The 25,705-nt window shown below is 48.7% G+C and overlaps 1 protein-coding gene across 1 annotated transcript in view; it reads right to left on the bottom strand.

Moving 5' to 3' along the window:
• Positions 1-25,705, bottom strand: part of MYO1H (myosin IH) — a 102,606-nt gene that overhangs the window by 37,454 nt on the left and 39,447 nt on the right. The window contains exons 4-14 of the mRNA XM_060249872.1: positions 24,474-24,672; positions 23,057-23,137; positions 21,847-22,026; positions 18,793-18,891; positions 17,586-17,699; positions 17,031-17,102; positions 16,813-16,932; positions 11,398-11,465; positions 9,160-9,265; positions 6,485-6,565; positions 180-271 (exon numbers count right to left, since the gene is read on the bottom strand). Coding sequence (XP_060105855.1) covers positions 180-271; positions 6,485-6,565; positions 9,160-9,265; positions 11,398-11,465; positions 16,813-16,932; positions 17,031-17,102; positions 17,586-17,699; positions 18,793-18,891; positions 21,847-22,026; positions 23,057-23,137; positions 24,474-24,672 — 1,212 coding nt within the window. The remainder of the gene's footprint in view (positions 1-179; positions 272-6,484; positions 6,566-9,159; positions 9,266-11,397; positions 11,466-16,812; positions 16,933-17,030; positions 17,103-17,585; positions 17,700-18,792; positions 18,892-21,846; positions 22,027-23,056; positions 23,138-24,473; positions 24,673-25,705) is intronic.

The raw sequence follows: 25,705 nt of genomic DNA, 5'->3' as shown, positions 1-25,705 counted from the left end.
CCATGCTAGCAGGTTCAAGTGGAGGAGTGGGGTATCAAACCCGGTTCTCCCAGATAAGAGTCCTCACACTTCACCACTACACCAAACTGGCTCGGGGTCTCGGGGCTCAGCACACGGGGTCTTCAAGGAGACTGGGGAAAGGTCTCTTCAAGGGGAGGTTACAGAGCAGAGGTGCATACGTCAGGAAATGGGCATGGTGTCCTACTTTCTCCTCCAGCTTTTCCAGGAAGCTCAGGTCGGTGGCTTCACCGGGCCGCAAGCATTCTTCATCCTTAAAAGGAGGGAAAGGACATGATCATTAATTGGTCATCCACTGAAGCATTTTTCCCTTGTGGTGAGAGGGGTATGGGGGGCATCCAAGACCCAGCATTTTTATCAGGATGTGGTTGAGAGGCACGACACAAAGCCATGCACACATGTGGCTCAGCCACACTCATAATCTTGTAAATCAGGGGACTCCAACCCCCGGTCCATGGACCAGTACCAGTCCGTGGCCTGTTAGCAACCAGGCCGTGAGATGTATAATTATTTCATTATATATTACAATATAACAATAAGAAGACGACGACAACATTGGATTTATATCCTGCCCCCCACTCCGAATTTCAGAGTCTCAGAGTGGCTCACCATCTCCTTGACCTTCTTCCCCCACAACAGACACCCTCTGAGGCGGGTGGGGCTCAGAGAGCTCTGACAGAAGCTGCCCTTTCAAGGACAACTGTGCAAGAGCTATGGCTGACCCAAGGCTACTCCAGCAGCTGCAAGTGGAGGAGTGGGAAATCAAGCCTGGTTCTCCCAGATAAGAGTCTGCACACTTAACCATCACACCAAACTAATAGAAATAAAGCGCACAATTGTATCATCTGAAACCATCGCGCGCGCGCACTCCTCCCCCCCCCCTCCCGGTCTGTGGTTAAAATTGTCTTCCACAAAACCAGGCTCTGGTGCCAAAAAGGTTGGGGACCGCTGTCGTAAGTCATGAAAGAAAGGGCTCCATTTTCTTTCTGAAATGCTCTCTCAATGTTACTGTCCTTGGCTGCAGCTGCGTCTCCCTAGGAATTTGGCAAGAGTGCTGTGGTGCTGGTGCGAAGTGCCATGGTCACAACCGACTTACGGCTACCCCGTCCGGCTTCCGAAGCCATTCAGAGGTGGTTTGGCATTGCCTGCCTCTGCAAAGCAATCCTCTACTTCCTTAGTAGTCTCCCCTCCAAATACTAGCCAGTGTTTCAGCAATAAACAATTTTTATAAGTAACATATGGTAGCAAAACTATCTCTACATCTTATAAAGGCTTTAAAAAAAGAAAAATTCCTCTACCCCATATCTTACTTTTCCCCCACCCCTCCCCCCGTTACTTGACCCCCGCCAGTGTTATTTACTTAAAAGAAACAAATATTAAAGGTACCCTTAACTATTAAAAAACCAAAAGTTATATTCTTATTTTAAAAACTTAATCATTATCAAAGATTGTCCAATGTCCTTTTATTTTCCACTCTTTTTCTATGAATCTTCTGAACTTCTTCCACTTAAAGAGCTCCAAATCATAGTCTCTTAATTTTCTTGTTAATTTGTCCATTTCACTCCATGACATAAGTCCGTCTCAAGGCGACTAGAGACAGGGCTTTCTCTACAATGGCTCCAACATGGTGGAACCAGCTACCGGAAGAGGTGAGGGCCCTGTGGGATCTTACTCAGTTCCGCAGGGCCTGCAAGACAACCCTCTTCCGGTTAGCCTACGCCTGATTGGATAAATGTAGCCTGCTAAACTGCTGTGTTTTATACTGTGTAGTTTTAATGTTAGAATGTTATAGTTTTTAGGTTTTTGAATGCTTAACTTTTAAATGTAATAACTTTGCTTCTGTTTTATTGTTTTATCGTTTTGTCGTTATTGTGAGCCGCCCTGAGCCATTCTGTGGGAAGGGCGGGATATAAATTACGGAATAAATAAATAAATAAATAAATAAAATAAATAACTTTTATAATCCAGTCCCATTTCTCTGGTGTTTTTTCTTGCTTCCACAGCTGGGCATACAATGTCCTAGCAGCTGAGAGCAAGTACCATATTAAAGTTCTATCTTCTTTTGGAATTTTTTCCATTTGTAATCCCAGCAGAAAAGTCTCTGCAACTTTATTGAATTCATATCCCAAAATCTTAGAAACCTCTTGCTGAATCATTTGCCAAAACATTTTAGCTCTTTCACAAGTCCACCACATATGGTAGAAAGAACCTTCATGCTTTTTACATTTCCAACACCTGTCTGGCATCTTGTTGTTCATCTCTGCTAATTTTTTTGGAGTCATATACCATCTATACATCATCTTAAAACAATTTTCTTTAATACTTTGACATGTTGCGAGTTTCATAGAGTTAAATACTAGCCAGTGTTGACCCTGCTGAGCTTCTGAGATCGACGAGATTAGGCCAGCCTGGGCCGTCGCAAAGCATGCGATACAAAGGCAGAATCTGGAATCAAGCAAAGAACCAGGCATCCTGAGGCTTTGAAGCTTTTTTTCACTTTTATGTAAAAAGGTCAAAGGATCACTATATCATATGTGGTGGCAATGTGGTCTGGCCAAAAAGTACTGGGTACAAATATCTCTATGGAGTCAGAAAATTTTAAAAACACAAATCCCTCATGTCCCGGAGTTATATCTATTAAATGTTTGTAAAATGCTGATATCTAAAATAGAAAAAAAACTTTTGCTTCATATAGTGACAGTAGCCAGAATCTTATATGCCAAATACTGGAAAACATGTAAAATACCAAATAGAGAGGAATTTATGTTAAAACTGTTGGAAGCAGCAGAAATGGATTTGTTAACCACTAAATTGAGAGAAGGGAACACAGAAGAATGTAGGAAGACTTGGAAGCCTATGTATGAGTGGGCAAAGCATTTGGGAATAGAATTGATAGGATAAGATGTATGTGCCGGAATTAATCCGAGCGATCCTTTAGATGTTAATTGTTTTAGTATGTTGTGTGGTTTTAATTGTTTGTATGTATTGTTTGTTTGTTTGTCAATAAAAACATATTTATTAAAAAAAGGGTTTTTTTTTTCATTTTTAAAAAATAATTCCTAGACTCTCATAGAGGGTTTAGAAGTATGCGGATGTTTGGAACCATGTGATTTCACCAGGTGGCCAAAGAATGCCTTCAAGGCTGTTAATGATCTCAGGAAAGGACAATCAGAAATTAAATAAGAATAGAGTTAAATAAGAAATTAAATGAATAACAGAATTATCCCGTGTGGGGAGTTATTTGCTCCATGTTGGAGCTGTGCGCGCGCAGACTGCATGTGCTGCTCCAAACAGCAACAAATAGCTCGAGGAGGAGGAGGAGGAGGAGGTGGTGGTGGTATTGGATTTATATCCCGCCCTATAACCTGAATCTCAGAGCAGTCACAATCTCCTCTACCTCCCCCCACTCACAACAGACACCCTGTAAGGTAGGTGGGGCTGAGAGGGCTCTCCCAGCAGCTGCCCTTTCAAGGACAACCCCTGCGAGAACTATGGCTGACCCAAGGCCACTCCAGCAGGTACAAGTGGAGGAGTGGGGAATCAGACCCGGTTCTCCCAGATAAGAGAGCTATGGCAGACCCAAGGCCATCCCAGCAGGTGCAAGTGTAGGAGTGGGGAATCAAACCCTGTGAGGCAGGTGGGGCTGAGAGAGCTCTGACAGAAACTGCCCTTTCAAGGACAACCTCTGCCAGAGCTATGGCTGACCCAAGGCCACTCCAGCAGGTGCAAGTGGAGGAATGGGGAATCAAATCCGGTTCTCTCAGATAAGAGTCCGCATACTTAACCACTACACAAAACTGGCTCTCTGGGAGGACTGTTGTGTCTTGGCAAAATGGCATGGGGAGGAGGAAGACAGGCACCCCCCCCCCTCATCACCACCACCACAGTGCCAACCCCAGTCAGGCCCTCGCACACACCAAATGCCATTCTCAGCAGCCACTGGGTAACTGCAGGGAAAAGGAATCTGGACCCAAGCCCTTTGTTGGTGTAGTTTGGTCCACAACTACAAAAACTAGTTCAAGCCAGCGGTTTCAAAAAAAATACACACTCCACGTAAAAAGAACATGAGCACCAAGTACTTTAGGACAAGAAACATAGTAAACTGATGGGGTGGGAGTTTCTGAGTTGAGGGGCTACGAAGGAAAAAGCCCTGCTCTCATTTCTGGTGTTTGCTGGAATTCTCAGAAACCACAAGGAGGTTTGAACAGGATTTCCCTGTGCTAGCAGAGGGGTTGGGTTTCAGTGCTCTGTGTACACACACACCCAAACACAACAACCTGCAGAGGAAGGATGAATTATGTAAAGCAAGCCAAACCTACTAGAAATGAGCAAATGCATACAGACAGCAGAATACACGCTTGAATCGAGCACCAGTACAACATGTTGGCTGAATTCTCCTCTTTCGACATGCACAAAACAGAAGTTCCATGGTCACAACAGGTACTGTGTGAGTTTCCTTGAAACTGCACACAGTCGCACTGCAACACCTGACGTAGCCCCGGGTCATGATACTCCAGCCTTGGGCTGCCCATGTATTAACCATGAGGTGCCAGTCCTCTGTCAGCAGGTGATGAGGGTTTCAGCAAGCACAACTCAAGGGCTCATTCTTGAGTTACTCACCTGAACAGGAATGTCCTAGCAGACAGTGCATGGAAGAAGCCTTGTTGGTGCTGGAGTGAGACACTCAGCTTGCCTGGACGTTGAAGGGGGGGGGGGCGGACTACATCACTACATTTGGTGCTTGGGGGGCACGGTGGGAGGGCTTCTAGTGTCCTGGCCCCACTGGTGGACCTCCTGATGGCACCTGGGTTTTTTGGCCATTGTGTGACAGAGTGTTGGACTGGATGGGCCATTGGCCTGATCCGACAGGGCTTCTCTTATGTTCTGTCTGGGGCAGCGATGCTTTGTATTTTTGGTGCTTGCTGGGGGGGGGGGCACAATGGGAGGGCCTCTAGGGTTCTGGCCCCACTGATGGACCTCCTGATGGCACCTGGGTTTTTTGACCATTGCGTGACAGAGCGTTGGACTGGATGGGCCATTGGCCTGATCCAACATGGCTTCTCTTACGTTCTTACATCAGTGTGTATAGGTGTTACATCCCTGAATAGGATGCCTCTCCTTATCTTAACCTGGGAGCTGCCCTCTGACCCCTCCTCTCTCGCTGTGTCCTTTCCCTCTCTTCACGTGGCCTTCCATGGAGACCCCTGTCTCTGCGGGCCTCTCCAGCAGAGACAATGCCCTCATGTTTTCGTACACATGATGCTGGACATGTTGGCCCATTTGTGGCAGGGAAAGGACTCTTTAGATTAGGCTTCTCTCCCCCTTTGGAGTGCAAATAGGCACACCCCACAGCTCCAAGGAGGGCCAAATTCAGGCCCACAGGTCACTGGCCACTACTGGCCACTGCCAACCTGCATTTTATTTTATTTATTTATATTTTATTTATTTATTTATAAATAAATAAATAAACTGGCCACTGCCAACCTGCATTTCCCTGGTAATGCAAAGAGCCCAAGCCAGATGCCCAGTGCTACCCTCTCACCCCTTCTGCTTCTAAAGTGAACTTCAACAGTTGCCTCCCAAGACAACTGGGATATCTGGAATGGATTTTTAAAAAATTTTCATATGTTGTCATTGTGAATTTTTCTTTTCAAAGTTCTGATTGACACAAGGAAGCAGCAAAACCAAAATGCGGATTTTTGGCTTGGAACAGCAGGGACGATTGTTCAAAACCTCTCTAATAATCAGCAGCCATAACTCCCCCGCCCACTGTGATAGGTCACATGGATCCATTCTAACATATGAAGCTGCCTTCTACTGAATCAGACCCTCCTGGATCCATCAAAGTCAGTCTTATCTCCTCAGACTGGCAGTGGCTCTCCAGGGTCTCAGCTGAGGCTTTTCATGCCTATTTGCCTGGACCCTTTTTAGTTGGAGATGCCGGGGATTGAACCTGGGACCTTCTGCTTACCAAGCAGATTCTCTACCACTGAGCCACACAGCCCTTCCCCATGAAGTGTCTTGTACTGAATCAGACTCTTGGTCCATCAAAGTCAGTCTTGACTCCTCAGACTGGCAGGGGCTCTCCAGGGTCTCAGCTGAGGTTTTTCACACCTACTTGCCTGGACCCTTTTTAGTTGGAGATGCCGGGGATTGAACCTGGGACCTTCTGCTTACCAAGCAGATGTTCTACCACTGAGCCACCGTCCCTCCATCCACCTACCCCCCCCCCCCTGGCAATCCATCAGTGCAAGAAGCTGCCTGAATCCAGTTCAACCACTGCACCCTCCCAGAAAGAAATGCAGAAATTGTTCTTTTGTCAGGGTGCTGACAGACATTAGTACCACGCAAGCACTTGGGGATCCTTGCTGAGGGGCCCACCCCCAAATCTCCCAGAATTCCCCAATACAGGGTTGGCAACCCTAAACCAGGCCCATAAATTACACTGATCTAGCATACTTCTTACCAGTATGGAAATAATCCCTTTATGTTTCTCTTCCACTAGATCACAAATGATCTTGTTGTTGAAATATGGAATTGGCTCCCACTGGAATAAGAAACAAAAGATCAAGGGTTGGTGTTTTTTTTTTTTAAATGCACACATAGAGAACTTCATGCAAAACCCAACATGCCTTTGACTTCAGTACAAAAAGAGGCTTCTCTTATGGAAACGGCTAAGACCTTCAACCTGCTGGGACAGTTTAAGACTGACGCTTGAATACAACGTCCAGAAAAGTCTAGAAAAGCCTGGAGTGGCATGCGATTGTTTTTAAGAGCTGGAAAAGGCTTCTGACCAGCACCATTCCCTGCAGGTGGGAGGTCATTTTTTTAAAAAATTAAACGTGGCTTGAAAGCAGCGGCGTCACTGGGGCGGGGCCAAGGGGGCCATCGGCCCTCCCCCAGAGCATTCTCATTGGCCCCAGGCACTGACCCATGACCCCCCCCCCAACAGGAAGGGGCTGGCCCTGGGACTAGAACGCTGCTGCTGTGTGTGGGCTGGCCGGGATTCTGAAACCGGGGCCGCGCTGCCGCCGGCTCAGCTAAAAGCGTGTGGGTGAGTGGGGGAAACTTAAATGCTGCAAAACTGGTATCTTGGATTACGGGGGCTGGTCCTGTGACCAGAGGGTGGATAAGGGAGGGGCCATGTGAAGTGGGCGGGGTTGTGTGCGGAGGGGGTGACGCAGCCCTCCAAAAGGGGTGATGCCCAATGGGGGGGGGTGACTTGAATCAGTTACACCCCAGGGTGCAACCCACCCTAGTGACGCCTCTGCTTGAAAGATTATTGCTCATGATGTGAATGCTGATCTCAGTTTCACCGGCATTAATCAGATTGGGCAAGTTTGTTTCAAAAAATCTACAATACCCGTTTTAAATTGAAACCGTAGGAGGACCAAAGAGCATCTGGGCATGCTCCCTGGCAAGGGATACTCTCTCAGATGGCTCTCTGTTATCTCCAAAACTACCTCCATCTTCAAGGATTTGCTTTGCATGCAGAAGAAACTGCCTTTCACGGAGCCATCTAACCCCATGCTGTCTGCTTGGACAGCAGCTCTTCGACAGACAAAAGTCTTCCTCAGCCCTTGCTGCCTGAAATCCTGTTGCTGGAGGTGCCAGGGATTGAACCTGGGACCCCCTGCATGCAAAACAGGCACTCTGCTACTGACCTACAGCCCTCCCACCCCTCCAGCTATGGCTGCCAGTCTTCAGGTGGGATCTGGGGATTTCCTGGAAGCACAACTAATTTCCAGACTACAGACACCAGTTCCCCCTCAAGAAAAGAGGTGTTTTGGAGGGTGTACTCTGGGGCATTGTTCTCCACGGAGGTCCCAGTCCTTCCCAGACTCCATCCCCAAATCTCCAGGAGTTTCCCAATCTGGATCTGGTAACCCTACTCCGCCCCCATCCTGCACTAGTAGCCAGAAAGGAAAGGAAAAGGAAAGGTCCCCTGTGCAAGCACCAGTCGTTTCCGACTCTGGGGTAACGCTGCTTTCACAACGTTTTCGCAGCAGACTTTTTACGGGGTGGTTTGCCATTGCCTTCCCCAGTCTTTTACACTTTCCTCCCAGCAAACTGGGGACTCATTTTACTGACCTCATAAGGATGGAAGACTGAGTCAACCTCGAGTCGGCTACCTGAACCAGCTTCCACCGGGATTGAACTCAGGTCGTGAGCAAAGCTTAGGACAGCAGTATTGCAGCTTTAACACTCTGCGCCACGGGGCTCTTCAAAAGGAAAGGTCCCCCGTGCAAGCACCAATCGTTTCCAACTCTGGGGTGACGTTGCTTTCACAACGTTTTTGCAGCAGACTTTTTACAGGGTGGTTTGCCATTGCCTTCCCCAGTCTTTTACACTTTCCCCCCAGCAAGCTGGGGACTCATTTTACCGACCTTGGAAGGACAGAAAGCTGAGTCAACCTCGAGCCGGCTACCTGAAAACCCAGCTTCCACCGGGATTGAACTCAGGTCGTGAGCAGAGCTTAGGACTGCAGTATTGCAGCTTTAACACTCTGCGTCACAGGGCTCTTCCAAAGGAAAGGTTCCCTGTGCAAGCACCAGTCGTTTCCGACTCTGGGGTGACGATGCTTTCGCAACATTTTCACGGCAGACCTTTTTGTGGGATGGTTTGCCATTGCCTTCCCCAGTCATTACACTTTCCCCCTAGCTGGGGACTCATTTGACCGACCTCGGAAGGATGGAAGGCTGAGTCAACCTCGAGCCGGCTACCTGAACCAGCTTCCGCTGGAATCGAACTCAGGTTGTGAGCAGAGGGCTCCGACTGCAGTACTGGAGCCAGAGGGAACCTTCTAACCCTACCTCCAGCCATTTTTTAAAAGCATTTTTCTTTTCCACTGAAAAGAGTGCACAGCAGCCCACCCTGGGGTAGAATTCTAGCAGGAGCTCCTTTGCATATTAGGCCACGACCCCTGATGCAGCCAATCCTCCAAGAGATTACAAAAAAGAGCCTTGTGAGCTCTTGGAAAATTGGCTGCATCGGGGTGTGTGGCCTAATATGCAGAGGAACTCCTGCTAGAATTCTACACCTGAGCCCACCAAATCAGCCTTTGCATCCTGAGCAGCCAGATGACATTTCTGCAGGGGGTCCAAAGAGAAGGAAGGAGATTTGGGCAGGGGGCGGGTTTACCTCGATGCTCTCCAATTTGTACTCCTCTTGCTCTTGCTTCAGGGTCATCTCTATCAGCAGCTGCTGGAGCTTCTCATTGCAGTAGTTGATGCAGAACTGCTCAAAGCTTGTGAAAATGACAACAGCAAAAAAGAAAGAAAAAAGGTCACTGGAAACCTAGGGCCCAGTCTCCAGAACAGCCGCCCAGCAGCCGGTCAGCTCGGGCCTGGGCTGTACCATTCCAGACTTCAGGTGGAGGCTCATATCTTTATAGGAAAAAGGCCCCTGCAGGACATGGGAAACTGGATGTCAGAATGCTCATTTCCTATGTACCCAGGGAGGGATAAGAATAAGGTGGTGTCAACAGCCTCCACCTGCTGCCAGAGGTGGTTCTGCCCTGACCTGCCCTTTAGAAGAAATACGCTCTGATCAATATTGCACACACACAAAAACGAAGTTAAATCTTTATCCAATATTCATTCTGCAGAGGAAGCAAACACAAACTCTCCTATGAGCCACTTAATACAAATTAAAGATGATGATGATGATTATTACTAGTTCTCTTTTCATAAAAGCTGATGAAATAGTAAGAAAGATGGCATTTGTACAAGCCACTTTCAAAAGTGTGGTTCTGGAAGTGGCTCTGGTTTGGGTGAAGTGTTAACCCTCCTGACCCCCAAGTCCAAGGCAACCACAACCCAAGCCTCAGCCCAGATAGAGTTGCCAAGTCCAATTCAAGAAATATCTGAGACTTTGGGGGTGGAGCCAGGAGACATTGGGGGTGGAGCCAGGAGACTTTGGGGGTGGAGCCAGGAGATATTGGGATGGAGCCAGGAGCGAGGTTGTGGCCAAGGGAGTTCTGGCCATCGCATATAAAGGGACTGAACACCTTTTAAATGCCTACCCTCCATTGGAAATAATTAAGGATAGTGGCACCTTCTTTGGAGGCTCATAGAATGGGATCCCCTGATCCAATCCTTTTGAACCTTGGAGGGTATTTTGAGGAGAGGCATTGGATGCTATGCTGAAAATTTGGTGCCTCTGCCTCAAAAACAGCCACCTCAGAGCCCCCAAATAACCATGGATCAATTCTCCATTATACCCCATGGGAATCAGTCTCCATGGGGAATAATGGAATGCCCAGCAGACATTTCCCCCCCCCCGCCACTTTCTGGTGACCCTGACATGGGGGGAGGGTCTCCAATCTGGGGGATCCTCTGCCTCCACCTGGAGACCATAGCAACCAAACAGAGTAACGTGAAAAGGTAGAGCAGGAGGAGAGAGCCACACAGGCATTCACGTTAAATCAACCTCACATCCTTAGAAATTCATTTATATAACAAATTATTCATAGAAAATACAGTGTATCACAAAGTGCAAGGAAAACTACTCCCGAAACAACCAGTCCTATATCGGTCCAACAGTTTGTTCCTTGAAATTGGAGTCGGGAACTAGTGTGCAAAGCCGTGAAACCAGAGCCCAGTGTTCCAATTCTTCTAGCTATGGAACCAAGCTAAGGAACCCACCTTTGGCATATTGAATGCTCTCAAATGCTGAAGGATTGCCAGTGGCGTTCCAGAAAGAATTGAAAGAATTTCAAAATTTGGAAAGCCAGGCTCGTTGAAGCCTCGCGTGAAACAGGGCATTTAGCGCATCCCTGTTGCGTCTTACTGCCTTGCTGCATTCCATCCAGATATTGGCTAACAGAGAAGAATTGGAGCATCAGACTCTGTTTTCTTGGCATTGCACACCATTTCCTGACTCCAATCTCAAGGAATAAATTATCAGACATCAATATAGGACTGGTTGTTTCGGGAGTAGTTTTTCTTTGCACTTTGTGATACACTGCGTTTTCTATGAATAATTTGTTATATAAATAATTGAATTTCTAAGGATTTGAAATTGATTTAACGCGAATGCCTGTGTGGCTCTCTCCTCCTGCTCCACCTGGAGATTGGCAACCCTAAGCCCAGTAGACAGTCTTTGCCGCAGCACAGCTCTGCACAAGTGAACACACGAAGTTGCCTTTGACGGAGCCAACCCCATGTTTTGTCTAACACAGCATCATCTCCGCTGGCAGGAGTGTCTGGCGGAGAAAGCTCTTTCCTGGCACCTGGGAGCCTTTGACTAGCGATTGAACCTGGGCCCTTCTCTCTGCAGAGCAGAAAATGCGCGCATTCACCTTCCTTCTGTCTGAAACACCCAGGCTGAGTAGAGACCTCCAAATATCACAGGAGTTTCGTTTCCAGCTCCACTCACCTGTTGGTCTCAAAGACTTCAAAACCGTAGATGTCAAGCAGCCCAATCACCGTTTTCCTGGTGGGATCCTGCTAAAGCAAAGCACAGTCAGCACTGGGCAACAACGCCAGCAACTCTTTCCACTCCTTCTGCTGGTGGAAAACATGTTGTCAGCTTCAGGCCCCACGAGCAAGAGCCAGGCATTTGGCATGCTGGCCCAGCCCACAAGGAAGAAGCGGAACAGAACTGCCTGTGTTTGTCTTTTCATCCATTTCCTTTTGGAATTGCTTCTACGTCAAGGACTTCCCGTGTTTCAGCCACCCAACTGCTGTGTGCTGTTTCCCTCACACAAACGGCAACACAAGACTGTTAAAAGCCTGTTCTGTCCACACTCAAAATCAAGCAACAACAAAAAGCTTGCCTTATTTTAAATCTGTTTTTAAAAAGTATTTCCTAAGCATGATGCTATAGGTAGGAGCACTTTCTTGTGCCTGAATTGGGGGAACATATGTGGGGGGGGCGGGGAGAGACAAAAGAGCGTTGGACTGGATGGGCCATTGGCCTGATCTAACAGGGCTTCTCTGATGTTCTTATGACACATATCAAAACATGGCTTCTCTTATGTTCTTATGTGACACAGAGTATTGGACTGGATGGGCCATTGGCCTGATCCAACAGTGCTTCTCTTATGTTCTCATGTGACACAGAGTGTTGGACTGGGTGGGCCATTGGCCTGATCCAACATGGCTTCTATGTTCTCATGTGACACAGAGAGTTGGACTGGATGGGCCACTGGCCTGATCCAACAGGGCTTCTCTGATGTTCTTATGTGACACAGAGTATTGGACTGGATGGGCCACTGGCCTGATCCAACAGGGCTTCTCTGATGTTCTTATGTGACACAGAGTATTGGACTGGATGGGCCATTGGCCTGATCCAGCATGGCTTCTCTTATGTTCTTCTGTGACACAGAGTGTTGGACTGGATGGGCCATTGGCCTGATCCAACACGGCTCCTCTTATGTTCTTCTGTGACACAGAGTGTTGGACTGGATGGGCCATTGGCCTGATCTAACATGGCTTCTCTTATGTTCTCATGTGACACAGAGTGTTGGACTGGATGGGCCACTGGCCTGATCCAACAGAGCTTCTCTGATATTCTTATGTGACACAGAGTGTTGGACTGGATGGGCCACTGGCCTGATCCAACAGGGCTTCTCTGATGTTCTTATGTGACACAGAGTGTTGGACTGGATGGGGCCCTGGCCTGATCCAACAGAGCTTCTCTGATATTCTTATGTGACACAGAGTGTTGGACTGGATGGGCCACTGGCCTGATCCAACAGGGCTTCTCTGATGTTCTTATGTGACACAGAGTATTGGACTGGATGGGCCATTGGCCTGATCCAGCATGGCTTCTCTTATGTTCTTCTGTGACACAGAGTGTTGGAATGGATGGGCCATTGGCCTGACCTAACATGGCTTCTCTTATGTTCTCATGTGACACAGAGTGTTGGACTGGAAGGGCCATTGGCCTGATCCAACATGGCTTCTCTTATGTTCTTATGTGACACAGAGTATTGGACTGGATGGGCCATTGGCCTGATCCAACATGGCTTCTCTTATGTTCTTCTGTGACACAGAGTGTTGGACTGGATGGGCCATTGGCCTGATCTAACATGGCTTCTCTTATGTTCTCATGTGACACAGAGTGTTGGACTGGATGGGCCATTGGCCTGATCTAACATGGCTTCTCTTATGTTCTCATGTGACACAGAGTGTTGGACTGGATGGGCCATTGGCCTGATCCAACATGGCTTCTCTTATGTTCTTATGTGACACAGAGTGTTGGATTGGATGGGCCACTGGCCTGATCCAACAGGGCTTCTCTTATGTTCTTATGACACATATCAAAACATGGCTTCTCTTATGTTCTCATGTGACACAGAGTGTTGGACTGGATGGGCCACTGGCCTGATCCAACAGGGCTTCTCTTATGTTCTCATGTGACACAGAGTGTTGGACTGGGTGGGCCATTGGCCTGATCCAACATGGCTTCTATGTTCTCATGTGACACAGAGAGTTGGACTGGATGGGCCACTGACCTGATCCAACAGGGCTTCTCTGATGTTCTTATGTGACACAGAGTATTGGACTGGATGGGCCATTGGCCTGATCCAACATGGCTTCTCTTATGTTCTTCTGTGACACAGAGTGTTGGACTGGATGGGCCATTGGCCTGATCTAACATGGCTTCTCTTATGTTCTCATGTGACACAGAGTGTTGGACTGGATGGGCCACTGGCCTGATCCAACAGAGCTTCTCTGATATTCTTATGTGACACAGAGTGTTGGACTGGATGGGCCACTGGCCTGATCCAACAGAGCTTCTCTGATATTCTTATGTGACACAGAGTGTTGGACTGGATGGGCCATTGGCCTGATCCAGCATGGCTTCTCTTATGTTCTTCTGTGACACAGAGTGTTGGACTGGATGGGCCATTGGCCTGATCTAACATGGCTTCTCTTATGTTCTCATGTGACACAGAGTGTTGGACTGGATGGGCCACTGGCCTGATCCAACAGAGCTTCTCTGATATTCTTATGTGACACAGAGTGTTGGACTGGATGGGCCACTGGCCTGATCCAACAGGGCTTCTCTGATGTTCTTATGTGACACAGAGTATTGGACTGGATGGGCCATTGGCCTGATCCAACATGGCTTCTCTTATGTTCTTCTGTGACACAGAGTGTTGGACTGGATGGGCCATTGGCCTGATCTAACATGGCTTCTCTTATGTTCTCATGTGACACAGAGTGTTGGACTGGATGGGCCACTGGCCTGATCCAACAGGGCTTCTCTTATGTTCTCATGTGACACAGAGTGTTGGACTGGGTGGGCCATTGGCCTGATCCAACATGGCTTCTATGTTCTCATGTGACACAGAGAGTTGGACTGGATGGGCCACTGACCTGATCCAACAGGGCTTCTCTGATGTTCTTATGTGACACAGAGTATTGGACTGGATGGGCCATTGGCCTGATCCAACATGGCTTCTCTTATGTTCTTCTGTGACACAGAGTGTTGGACTGGATGGGCCATTGGCCTGATCTAACATGGCTTCTCTTATGTTCTCATGTGACACAGAGTGTTGGACTGGATGGGCCACTGGCCTGATCCAACAGAGCTTCTCTGATATTCTTATGTGACACAGAGTGTTGGACTGGATGGGCCACTGGCCTGATCCAACAGAGCTTCTCTGATATTCTTATGTGACACAGAGTGTTGGACTGGATGGGCCATTGGCCTGATCCAGCATGGCTTCTCTTATGTTCTTCTGTGACACAGAGTGTTGGACTGGATGGGCCATTGGCCTGATCTAACATGGCTTCTCTTATGTTCTCATGTGACACAGAGTGTTGGACTGGATGGGCCACTGGCCTGATCCAACAGAGCTTCTCTGATATTCTTATGTGACACAGAGTGTTGGACTGGATGGGCCACTGGCCTGATCCAACAGGGCTTCTCTGATGTTCTTATGTGACACAGAGTATTGGACTGGATGGGCCATTGGCCTGATCCAACATGGCTTCTCTTATGTTCTTCTGTGACACAGAGTGTTGGACTGGATGGGCCATTGGCCTGATCTAACATGGCTTCTCTTATGTTCTCATGTGACACAGAGTGTTGGACTGGATGGGCCATTGGCCTGATCCAACATGGCTTCTCTTATGTTCTTATGTGACACAGAGTGTTGGACTGGATGGGCCATTGGCCTGATCTAACATGGCTTCTCTTATGTTCTCATGTGACACAGAGTATTGGACTGGATGGGCCATTGGCCTGATCCAACATGGCTTCTCTTATGTTCTTATGTGACACAGAGTGTTGGACTGGATGGGCCATTGGCCTGATCTAACATGGCTTCTCTTATGTTCTTATGTGACACAGAGTGTTGGACTGGAGGGGCCATTGGCCTGATCCAACAGGGCTTCTCTTATGTTCTTATGTGACACAGAGTGTTGGACTGGATGGGCCATTGGCCTGATCTAACATGGCTTCTCTTATGTTCTTATGTGACACAGAGTGTTGGACTGGGTGGGCCATTGGCCTGATCCAACATGGCTTCTCTTATGTTCTTATGTGACACAGAGTGTTGGACTGGATGGGCCACTGGCCTGATCCAACAGGGCTTCTCTGATGTTCTTATGTGACACAGAGTGTTGGACTGGATGGGCCACTGGCCTGATCCAACAGAGCTTCTCTGATATTCTTATGTGACACAGAGTGTTGGACTGGATGGGCCACTGGCCTGATCCAACAGAGCTTCTCTGATATTCTTATGTGACACAGAGTGTTGGACTGGATGGGCCATTGGCCTGATCCAGCATGGCTTCTCTTATGTTCTTCTGTGACACAGAGTGTTGGACTGGATGGGCCATTGGCCTGATCTAACATGGCTTCTCTTATGTTCTCATGTGACACAGAGTGTTGGACTGGATGGGCCACTGGCCTGATCCAACAGAGCTTCTCTGATATTCTTATGTGACACAGAGTGTTGGACTGGATGGGCCACTGGCCTGATCCAACAGGGCTTCTCTGATGTTCTTATGTGACACAGAGTATTGGACTGGATGGGCCATTGGCCTGATCCAACATGGCTTCTCTTATGTTCTTCTGTGACACAGAGTGTTGGACTGGATGGGCCATTGGCCTGATCTAACATGGCTTCTCTTATGTTCTCATGTGACACAGAGTGTTGGACTGGATGGGCCATTGGCCTGATCCAACATGGCTTCTCTTATGTTCTTATGTGACACAGAGTGTTGGACTGGATGGGCCATTGGCCTGATCTAACATGGCTTCTCTTATGTTCTCATGTGACACAGAGTATTGGACTGGATGGGCCATTGGCCTGATCCAACATGGCTTCTCTTATGTTCTTATGTGACACAGAGTGTTGGACTGGATGGGCCATTGGCCTGATCTAACATGGCTTCTCTTATGTTCTTATGTGACACAGAGTGTTGGACTGGAGGGGCCATTGGCCTGATCCAACAGGGCTTCTCTTATGTTCTTATGTGACACAGAGTGTTGGACTGGATGGGCCATTGGCCTGATCTAACATGGCTTCTCTTATGTTCTTATGTGACACAGAGTGTTGGACTGGGTGGGCCATTGGCCTGATCCAACATGGCTTCTCTTATGTTCTTATGTGACACAGAGTGTTGGACTGGATGGGCCACTGGCCTGATCCAACAGGGCTTCTCTGATGTTCTTATGACACATATCAAAATGTTCACACAAAGAAAGTTTACGGAAAATTTGCAGTGGATTCTTAAAGGATGCCGAACAGAAGCCTTGACAGAGCAAACAACAGCAACATAGAACAGAACAAGGGGCATGGGCCCAGTTCTGGAAACAGCAAGAACCAACCTTATTGGCGAGAGACCCGTTGATTTTGTTAACCAGCCACGTAAACATCCGTCCATATATTGCCTTTGCCACAGCATCTCGAGCGTAATACGCCAAATCCACATTCAGTGGGCTCAAAACCTTCAGAGAGGAGGATAAAAATGCAATAAAGTAAATGCATTTATGAATTTGAAATTTTCTGTCTCTGTTGCTGGGTAGAGAAGAGCAGACCATTGTACCTCCTCAAAGCGAGCCTCAATTTTTCTATTTGTAAGAGCTTCCTGTAGAATGGACAGGTGGACACCCAAGAGCTAGAACAAGAGAGAAGAGATGCCTTCAGTAATGCAACAAGAAGTGACAGAGGTGTCTCCTCAAGGCTGGAAGCTTTTGCAAATTGCACCGTATACATTTTGTAATGTGTTTCCAACAAATTTCAATATTTGTATCCCACCCTTCCTTCTATTGTTAGATGTCCAAGGCAGTATACAGCCAATGTATTGGATCCCATGTATCTTATAATTTCTATACGTGAGAACAAGGCAATTTCCACATGGGTTATGGTCACCGGGAGAAGAGAGAAGGGGACCTCACCAAAAAGGCTATGCTGGGGATTGTGGGACCTGCCTAGACAAAACCCAAATGGGACAGTGGATACAGCGAGAGATCGAGTGGCAAAGCTGCTGGGATACCACCTGTTGGATGGAATAGAGGCTGGACATGATGATGAGACCAGAGAGCTGCCCTAACATCCCCCCTAAATTAGCTCAAAATCGGCCTCCCCTCAAGGTGGGTACCTTGGAGATCCATTTGATCTGGGTGCCGTTGGTGATGATGGCGTGGCCGTTGGTGTCCTCTTCAAATTGGATGTTGCCCAGATGGAGGACGCTCGCAATGATCCCAAAGAGGTTCTGTGGCCAAAGAGACAGGGCAGCTGTAAAGCCAAAGACTGCTCAGCAGTTGTGGAGGAAAGAATCGCTCCACTCTGGGCGTTCAAGACAGCCCACTAGACTGCAGATGGTGCTTGGGGGAAAAACACCAGACTTTCCTCGCCTTTGTGCATCATAGAACAATTATTTTTCTCCTGCTAGGCACAGAAGGATCCAGAGCAGTAAAACTCCCTTCAAGGGAGAAGGAGAGAAGTAGCATCGAGGACAAGTTCAGGCAGGGGCAGGCTGGCTCTGGAACTTGAAACACATGAAGCTGGCTTATACTGAATCAGACCCCCCTGGGTCCATCAAAGTCAGTCTTGTCTTCTCAGACTGGCAGCAGCTCTCCAGGGTCTCAAGCTGAGGTTTTTCCACCTATTTGCCTGGACCCTTTTGAGTTGGAGATGCCGGGGATTGAACCTGGGACCTTCTGCTTACCAAGCAGAAGCTCTACCACTGAGCCACTGTCCCTCCCCAAATATATGAACATATAAAGCTGCCTTCTACTGAATCAGACCCTCCTGGGCCCATCAAAGTCAGTCTTGTCTACTCAGACTGACAGCAGCTCTCCAAGGTCCCAAGCTGAGGTTTTTCACGCCTACTTGCCTGGACCCTTTTTAGTTAGAGATGCCGGGGATTGAACCTGGGACCTTCTGCTTACGAAGCAGATGTTCTACCACTGAGCCACCATCTTTCTCCTAATAACAGAACATATGAAGCTGCCTTCTACTGAATCAGACCCTCCTGGGCCCATTAAAGTCAGTATTGTCTACTCAGACTGGCAGGGGCTCTCCAGGGTCTCCAGCTGAGGTTTTTCATGCCTACTTGCCTGGGCCCTTTTTAGTTGGAGATGCCAGGGATTGAACCTGAGACCTTCTGCTTACCGAGCAGATGCTCTACCACTGAGCCACCATCCCTCCTCAACTTATTTTAATACTTTTTAAAACTATTTTTTTATTTACTTCAGTTGTACCTGTCTTTCCTCCCCAAAAGGGACCCTTGGTGGCTTACACAACCCCTCTCTCCATTTCAGCCTGTGCTGTAGGTAAGGCTGCTCTGCCCCTTTCCTTTGTACCTGGATGTCTCTCTCTGCAAAGTCAATGACGGTGAAAGCTTTGCGGACCATTCGCCAGTCGCTTCGGTCATTGATGGAAGAGACTTTGGCACAGTTGCCCTGCAGGAGGAAGAGGGGAGGACGGAAGAATCCTTCACTGGGCCACAACTGCAGAGCTTCCAGAACACGGGGCTCGGCCCATGGAACCCTGGGTTCAAGCCCTCCCTTAGGGCCAGTTCGATAGTTGCCGACCTCCCGCTGAGGGTGGGAGTTCTCCCAGAATTACACCTGATCGCCAGCTACAGAGATCGATCACACTGGAGGAAACAGCTGCTTTAGAAAGTGAACTCTGTGGAATACTATGGATTCTAGATGAAATCGCTCCCCAAATCCCACCCCTCAGGCCACACCCCCAAAACACACTGTTTGGGCTTGGTCAGGTTGCCAGTTGACCTAGATAGTCCAGTCTTTTCACTGACTACTTGGGAAAAAACTGGAAAAAAGACCAGGCATTTAAATGCCTGGTATTTTTTCTGTCCCACCCCCACCCTGGACAGCCAATGAAAAGACTAGATTGCCTGGGTCAACAATGGACTCCTGACATCATCCCAGGCCAGATTGGCCAACTCCATCCCACCCCTGTCATCGTGCCTCTCGCCCGAACAAGGGGTGTCCCTCTGACAGTTGGGAAGGTGTCTTTTTCCCGCTCTTTGAGGGGATGGCTGAGTGATGCATCCCTTCCGTTTTCAATTCAGAAATGGACGGCCTGTTCTATGCATGTCATCAAATGAGGCGGTAGAACAGATCGCATCACTTCTGCCTGCAGAACTGCACTTAATCCCGCCCCCCCCCCTCCAAAACATTAAGGACTCCCAGCAAAACTAGTACAACAGAAGAAAGCTGGGCTTGCGGGGCCGTAGCCAAAATTTTATAAGTGGGGGGGCTTTTTTAAAAAGTCAGGGGGCACCCTTTCACATCCACTGCTGCGTAGGGGCAAAATCTGGAGGCTCTGAAAGTGGCCGAGGCAGACAACCTAAAACTTTGGAGACAAGAAGGGACTGCATGTTGCATGCAGGCAGGGGGGTTTTCTTCCACCTCCCTCTCCCCCATCCTGGCACCTTGCAGCCACCAGCTGTATCCATCCCGCCCCCACTCAAGCCCATTCCATGTGGCTTCCTTTGCCTCCTACTCCTCCACCTCCCTCCTCTCTACCTGCAGATTTTGCTGCTGCAGTGCACGGTGCTCTCCTGCTCCAGTCAGGGGGCCCGGCCTGGAAGTCAGGGGGCAGAGCCCCCACAGGCCCCCCTGTGGCTACAGGTCTGTGGGTTTGTCTTCTCTCTTCTGTGCTACTTTATTTGTAGGGCTTTTCCCCCACACGCAAGGGTAGAATTCTAGCAGGAGCTCCTTTGCATATTAGGCCACGCACCGCAGATGCAGCCAATCCTCCAAGAGCTTACAGGGCTCTCATTGCAGGGTCTACTGTAAGCTCTTGGAGGATTGGCTACATCTGCGGTGTGTGGCCTAATATGCAAAGGAGTTCCTGCTAGAATTCCACCCCTGCCCACACATATGGGGTAGCAGTGTGTAGTAAGCCATTGCCCCCACTCACAGTCTACACCAGGACAGGACCTCTCCTCCTCACCTCCTTTTATTGCACGCACAGACCGTGTATCTCCAAAGCACCAGAAATCAGCAAGCATCACAAGGCCCCCGTATAAATCAGTGGTGCAGTCTCATTGGGAATACTGTGTACAATTCTGGTCATCACCACAGCTCAAAAAAGATACTACAGCAGGGCTGGCCAATGGTAGCTCTCCAGATGTTTTTTGCCTACAACTCCCATCAGCCCCAGTCATTGGCCATGCTGGCTGGGGCTGATGGGAGTTGGAGGCAAAAAACATCTGGAGAGCTACCGTTGGCCACCCCTGCACTACAGCATTGGAAAAGGGCAACTAGAATGATTAAGGGGATGAAACACCTTCTCTATGAAGAAAGGTTAAAGAGGGCAGGGCTCTTTAGCTTAGAGAAATGATGACTGAGGGGAGATGTGATAGATGCAAGGGGTGGCCAACGGTAGCTCTCCAGATGTTTTTTGCCTACAACTCCCATCAGCCCCAGCCAGCATGGACATGCTGGCTGGGGCTGATGGGAGTTGTAGGCAAAAAACAACTGGAGAGCTACCGTTGGCCACCCCTGTGATAGAGATTTACAAAATTATGCGCAGGATACAGAAGTGGAGAAAGTAGTACTATTCCGCCTTTCCTACAATACACAAACTTGTGGACGCTCAGTGAAATTAATGAGTAGTATTAAATGTGGAATTCACTGCCACAAGAAGTAGCGGCAGCTACAAACGTTGACAGCTTCAAGAGGGGATTGGATAAGCATACGGAGGAGAGGTCCATCTGTGGCTGTTAGTCACAAAATGTAGATGGAACACTCTGTCTAGGGCAGTGATGCTCTGTATTCTTGGTGCTGGGGAGGCATAGCGGGAGGGCTTCTAGCTGTGCTGGTGGACCTCCTGATGGCACCTGGGTTTTGGATGTTGTGTGACACAGAGTGTTGGACTAGAATGGTCACCAGCCTGATCCAACATGGCTTCTCTTATGTTCTTATGTGACACAGAGTGTTGGACTGGAGGGGCCATTGGTCTGATCCAACATGGCTTCTCTTATGTCCTTATGTGACACAGAGTGTTGGACTGGAGGGGCCATTGGCCTGATCCAATATGGCTTCTCTGATGTTCTTCTGTGACCCAGTGTTGGACTGGATGGGCCATTGGCCTGATCCAACATGGCTTCTCTTATGTTCTTCTGTGACACAGTGTTGGACTGGAGGGGCCATTGGCCTGATCCAACAGGGCTTCTCTTATGTTCTTCTGTGACACAGTGTTGGACTGGAGGGGCCATTGGCCTGATCCAACAGGGCTTCTCTTATGTTCTTATGTGACACAGAGTGTTGGACTAGAATGGTCACTGGCCTGATCCAACATGGCTTCTCTTATGTTCTTAAGTCCAGGCCATGGCTTCCAGAATACTGCGATATAGACCGAGAGGCGTCTAAGGATCACACAACCTGTATTAGATAAAGGTACTTCTGAGGATCGCGCTCCAGCCCAAGCCCACGAAGGAGGTCTTCTTCCCCTCCTTCCAGCAGCTGGTAGAAGACATGGAAGTTCCGTTCCCCTGGATTCTGGTGGACAACGCGGGATTTCTCTATCAGGTAGCTGAGGATGTGACCCCCTACGGGAGTACCCTGGGGAAAAAACAAACAGAAAAGGGGGGTGGGGTGGAAAAAAAATAAAAAGAGCTCAGTTCTCTGGCATGATTGCAATGCATACCCAGAGCAGGGGCTTTGGCCTTCAACACAGGGCTCAAATGCACAATATGTCCTACATGTGTTGGGTGGCAACCAAACTCTCTGTGAGACGTAGGGTTGCCAAGTCCAATTCAAGAAATATTTGGGGACTTTGGGGGTGGAGCCAGGAGACTTTGGGGGTGGAGCCAGGTTGTGGCCAGCGTAATTGAACTCCAAAGGGAGTTCTGGCCATCACATTTAAAGGGACCACACATCTTGTAAATGCCTTCCCTCCACTGGAAATAATGAAGGATAGGGGCACCTTCTTTTGGGGCTCATAGAATTGCAACCCCCGGGTTCAATCCTCTTGAAACTTGGAGGGTCTTTTGGAAAGACGCACCGGATGCTATGCTGCAAATTTGGTGCCTCTAACTCAAAAAACAGATACTCAAAGATACCCAGATACCCGAAGATCAATTCTCCATTATACTCTATAGGAATCATTGCCCAGCAAACAATCCCCCCCCGCCACACTTTCTGATGATCCTGAAGCGGGGGGGGGGCCTCCAAACCAGGGAATCCCCTGCCCCCACCTGGGGATTGGCAACCCTAGTGAGACATCAGGAGAACTCACCTTAAAGCGAGGGTCCCCACATTTTTTTGAGCCTGCAGGTGCTTTTGGAATTCTGACACACTGCTGCAGCTTACCTTCAGCCATGCAGTGAAGATTTGGGGCGCAGTTGCTGCCAAAGCAACGTTTTTAAAAATCTGCACAGACGGTCAGATCTCCAACAGCCTCTCAGAAGCCTTGCTGGGCAAAAGCCCCCCCTTGCCCCCACCCACGTTCTAAAAACACCTGGCGGATGCCCACAGACATCCCTTGGGGGACCCAGGCTTTAAACGCGTTGTCATATCAGGGACGGTTGGATGCAGATTCCCAAGAGACATTTTTTCCTTTGTCAAGAGGCCGCCTCCGCATCGTCTTTACCTTAAAATCAAACTGGATATCCATATACTTCCCAAATCTGCTAGAGTTGTCATTGCACAGAGTCTTTGCATTTCCAAAAGCCTGGAGGGGGAAATATAAACATGCATCAGAACACAAATTTATTTATTTTATTATCCTTAGCCTTTGCTATACGCCATGCTTATCGTTTGGAATTGTGGGGTGCTTTTCTTTGTTTTTTTAATTCCCCTAGACATGTTTGGTCAGTTCCGCAGGGCCTGTAAGACAGCCCTCTTCCGGCTGGCTTATAATTAACTGGCATTGGAAGCTGAGTGTCGTTCTGATAGACCGCTGTTATATGTTTTATATGTTTTATTATTCCACTGTTTTAACTGTGTAAGATGTTTTAAATGCAAATTATGTTAGATTTTTATGTGTTGTGAGCCGCCCTGAGCCACTTCGGTGGGGAGGGCGGGATATAAATAAACTTGAACTTGTTTCTTGTCTTGTTGAATTCTTATGCATGTCTTTCTAATTTGAGGAGGGACAGAGGCTCAGTGGCAGAGCATCTGCCTGGTAAGCAGAAGGTCCCAGGTTCAATCCCCGGTATCACCAACTAAAAAGAACCAGGCAAATAGGCATGAAAAACCTCAGCTTGAGACCCTGGAGAGCCGCTGCCAGTCTGAGTAGACAAGACTGACTTTGATGGACCAAGAAGGGTCTGATTCAGTAGAGGGCAGCTTCATGGGGAAGGGCTGTGTGGTTCAGTGGTAGAGCATCTGCCTGGTAAGCAGAAGGTCCCAGGTTCAATCCCCGGTATCATCAACTAAAAAGGGTCCAGGCAAATAGGCGTGAAAAACCTCATCTTGAGACCCTGGAGAGCTGCTGCCAGTCTGAATAGACAAGACTGATTTTGGAGAGGGACGGTGGCTCAGCGGTAGAGCATCTGCTTGGTAAGCAGAAAGTCCCAGGTTCAGTCCCTGGCATCTCCAACTAAAAAGGGTCCAGGCAAATAGATGTGAAAAACCTCAGCTTGAGACCCTGGAGAGCTGCTGCCAGTCTGAGTAGACAAGACTGACTTTGATGGACCCAGGGGGGTCTGATTCAGTATAAGGCAGCTTCATATGTTCATATATATGGGAGGGACGGTGGCTCAGTGGTAGCACCTCTGCCTGGTAAGCACAGCACATGATACAGCAGCCTGGCAGTGTTCCCTCTAAGCTGAGTTAGTGTGAGCTAGTGCACAGTTTTTTAGCCTCCAGCGGAGACCTTTTTGTCTTAGCTCAGGAAGGATGACCCCAGAGCAAACTAATGTATGCAGCAGCTCACAACTTCCATGCCAGGAGCTCACAAAGTAGAATTTTTGCTCACAAGACTCCGCAGCTTAGAGGGAGCGTTGCAGCCTGGGTACATGGAAATGCTTCACACCATCTACTTTACGCGTTGCTCTTTTCTTCACCTCCAGCACGGGGTTGGAGAGAAGCAGCCGGTCCCGCACAATCTGCAGCTGCTCCGTCGTGGGACACGACACGGCAAAGTACTGCAGGATCTTCTTGGAGGCCTCCGTCTTCCCCGCCCCGCTCTCCCCGGAGATCAGGATGAAGTGGTTGTTGTTCTCCGTGCACATGACCCGGTAGGCATTGTCAGCTACGGCATAACTAGAGAGGAGACACAGAGTCAACGGGAGCATACAGATGATCTCAGCCATGCCAAACTTTCATGACCCGAGAGTACTAACTTTGTCTGCCTTGGGGAAAACCAAGGGCGCCAGCCTCCAGGTGGGACCTGGAGTTCCCTTGGAATTACAGCTCACCTGCAGATTACAGAGATGCGTCCCCCTGCAGAAAACGGATGCTTTGGAGGGTGGATCCTGGGGCATCGTACCCCACTGAGGTCCCTGTCCTCCCCAGACGTCACCCCCACATCTCCAAAAGTTTCCCAACTCAGAACTGGCAACCCTAGCAACACCACATGCTACAATTTCCCCCATGGCCTTTCTCAGTCGTGGGCCTGTCCCTTCAGTTCTCCTCTTCTGCCAACAGGTGGAGACCTTTTTTGTTTCATTCAGCATTCCTTTAGCAAGCCCTCCTTCCAGACCACCGTTTTAAGAACTTAAGAACAAAAGAGAAGCCATGTTGGATCAGGCCAATGGCCCATCGAGTCCAACACTCTGTGTCACATAAGAACACCAGAGAAGCCATGTTGGATCAGGCCAGTGGCCCATCCAGTCCAACACTCTGTGTCACATAAGAACATAAGAGAAGCCATGCTGGATCAGACCAAAGGGCCCTCCAGTCCAACACTCTGTGTCACATAAGAACATCTGAGAAGCCATGTTGGATCAGGCCAATGGCCTATCCAGTACAACACTCTGTGTCACATAAGAGAAGCCCTGCTGGATCAGGCCAAAGGCCCCTCCAGTCCAACACTCTGTGTCACATAAGAACACCAGAGAAGCCATGTTGGATCAGGCCAGTGGCCCATCCAGTCCAACACTATGTGTCACATAAGAACATAAGAGAAGCCATGTTGGATCAGACCAAAGGGCCCTCCAGTCCAACACTCTGTGTCACATAAGAACATAAGAGAAGCCATGTTGGATCAGGCCAATGGCCCATCCAGTCCAACACTCTGTGTCACACAGTGGCCAAAAAAACCCAGGGGCCGTCTAACCCAACTGCTCAGCAATTT

This window comes from Heteronotia binoei, chromosome 11 (genome assembly GCF_032191835.1).
Source record: "Heteronotia binoei isolate CCM8104 ecotype False Entrance Well chromosome 11, APGP_CSIRO_Hbin_v1, whole genome shotgun sequence".
Classification (NCBI taxonomy): domain Eukaryota; kingdom Metazoa; phylum Chordata; class Lepidosauria; order Squamata; family Gekkonidae; genus Heteronotia; species Heteronotia binoei.
The sequence above is the reverse complement of the archived record's forward strand: the minus strand, read 5'-3'. Positions and strand labels throughout refer to the sequence as shown.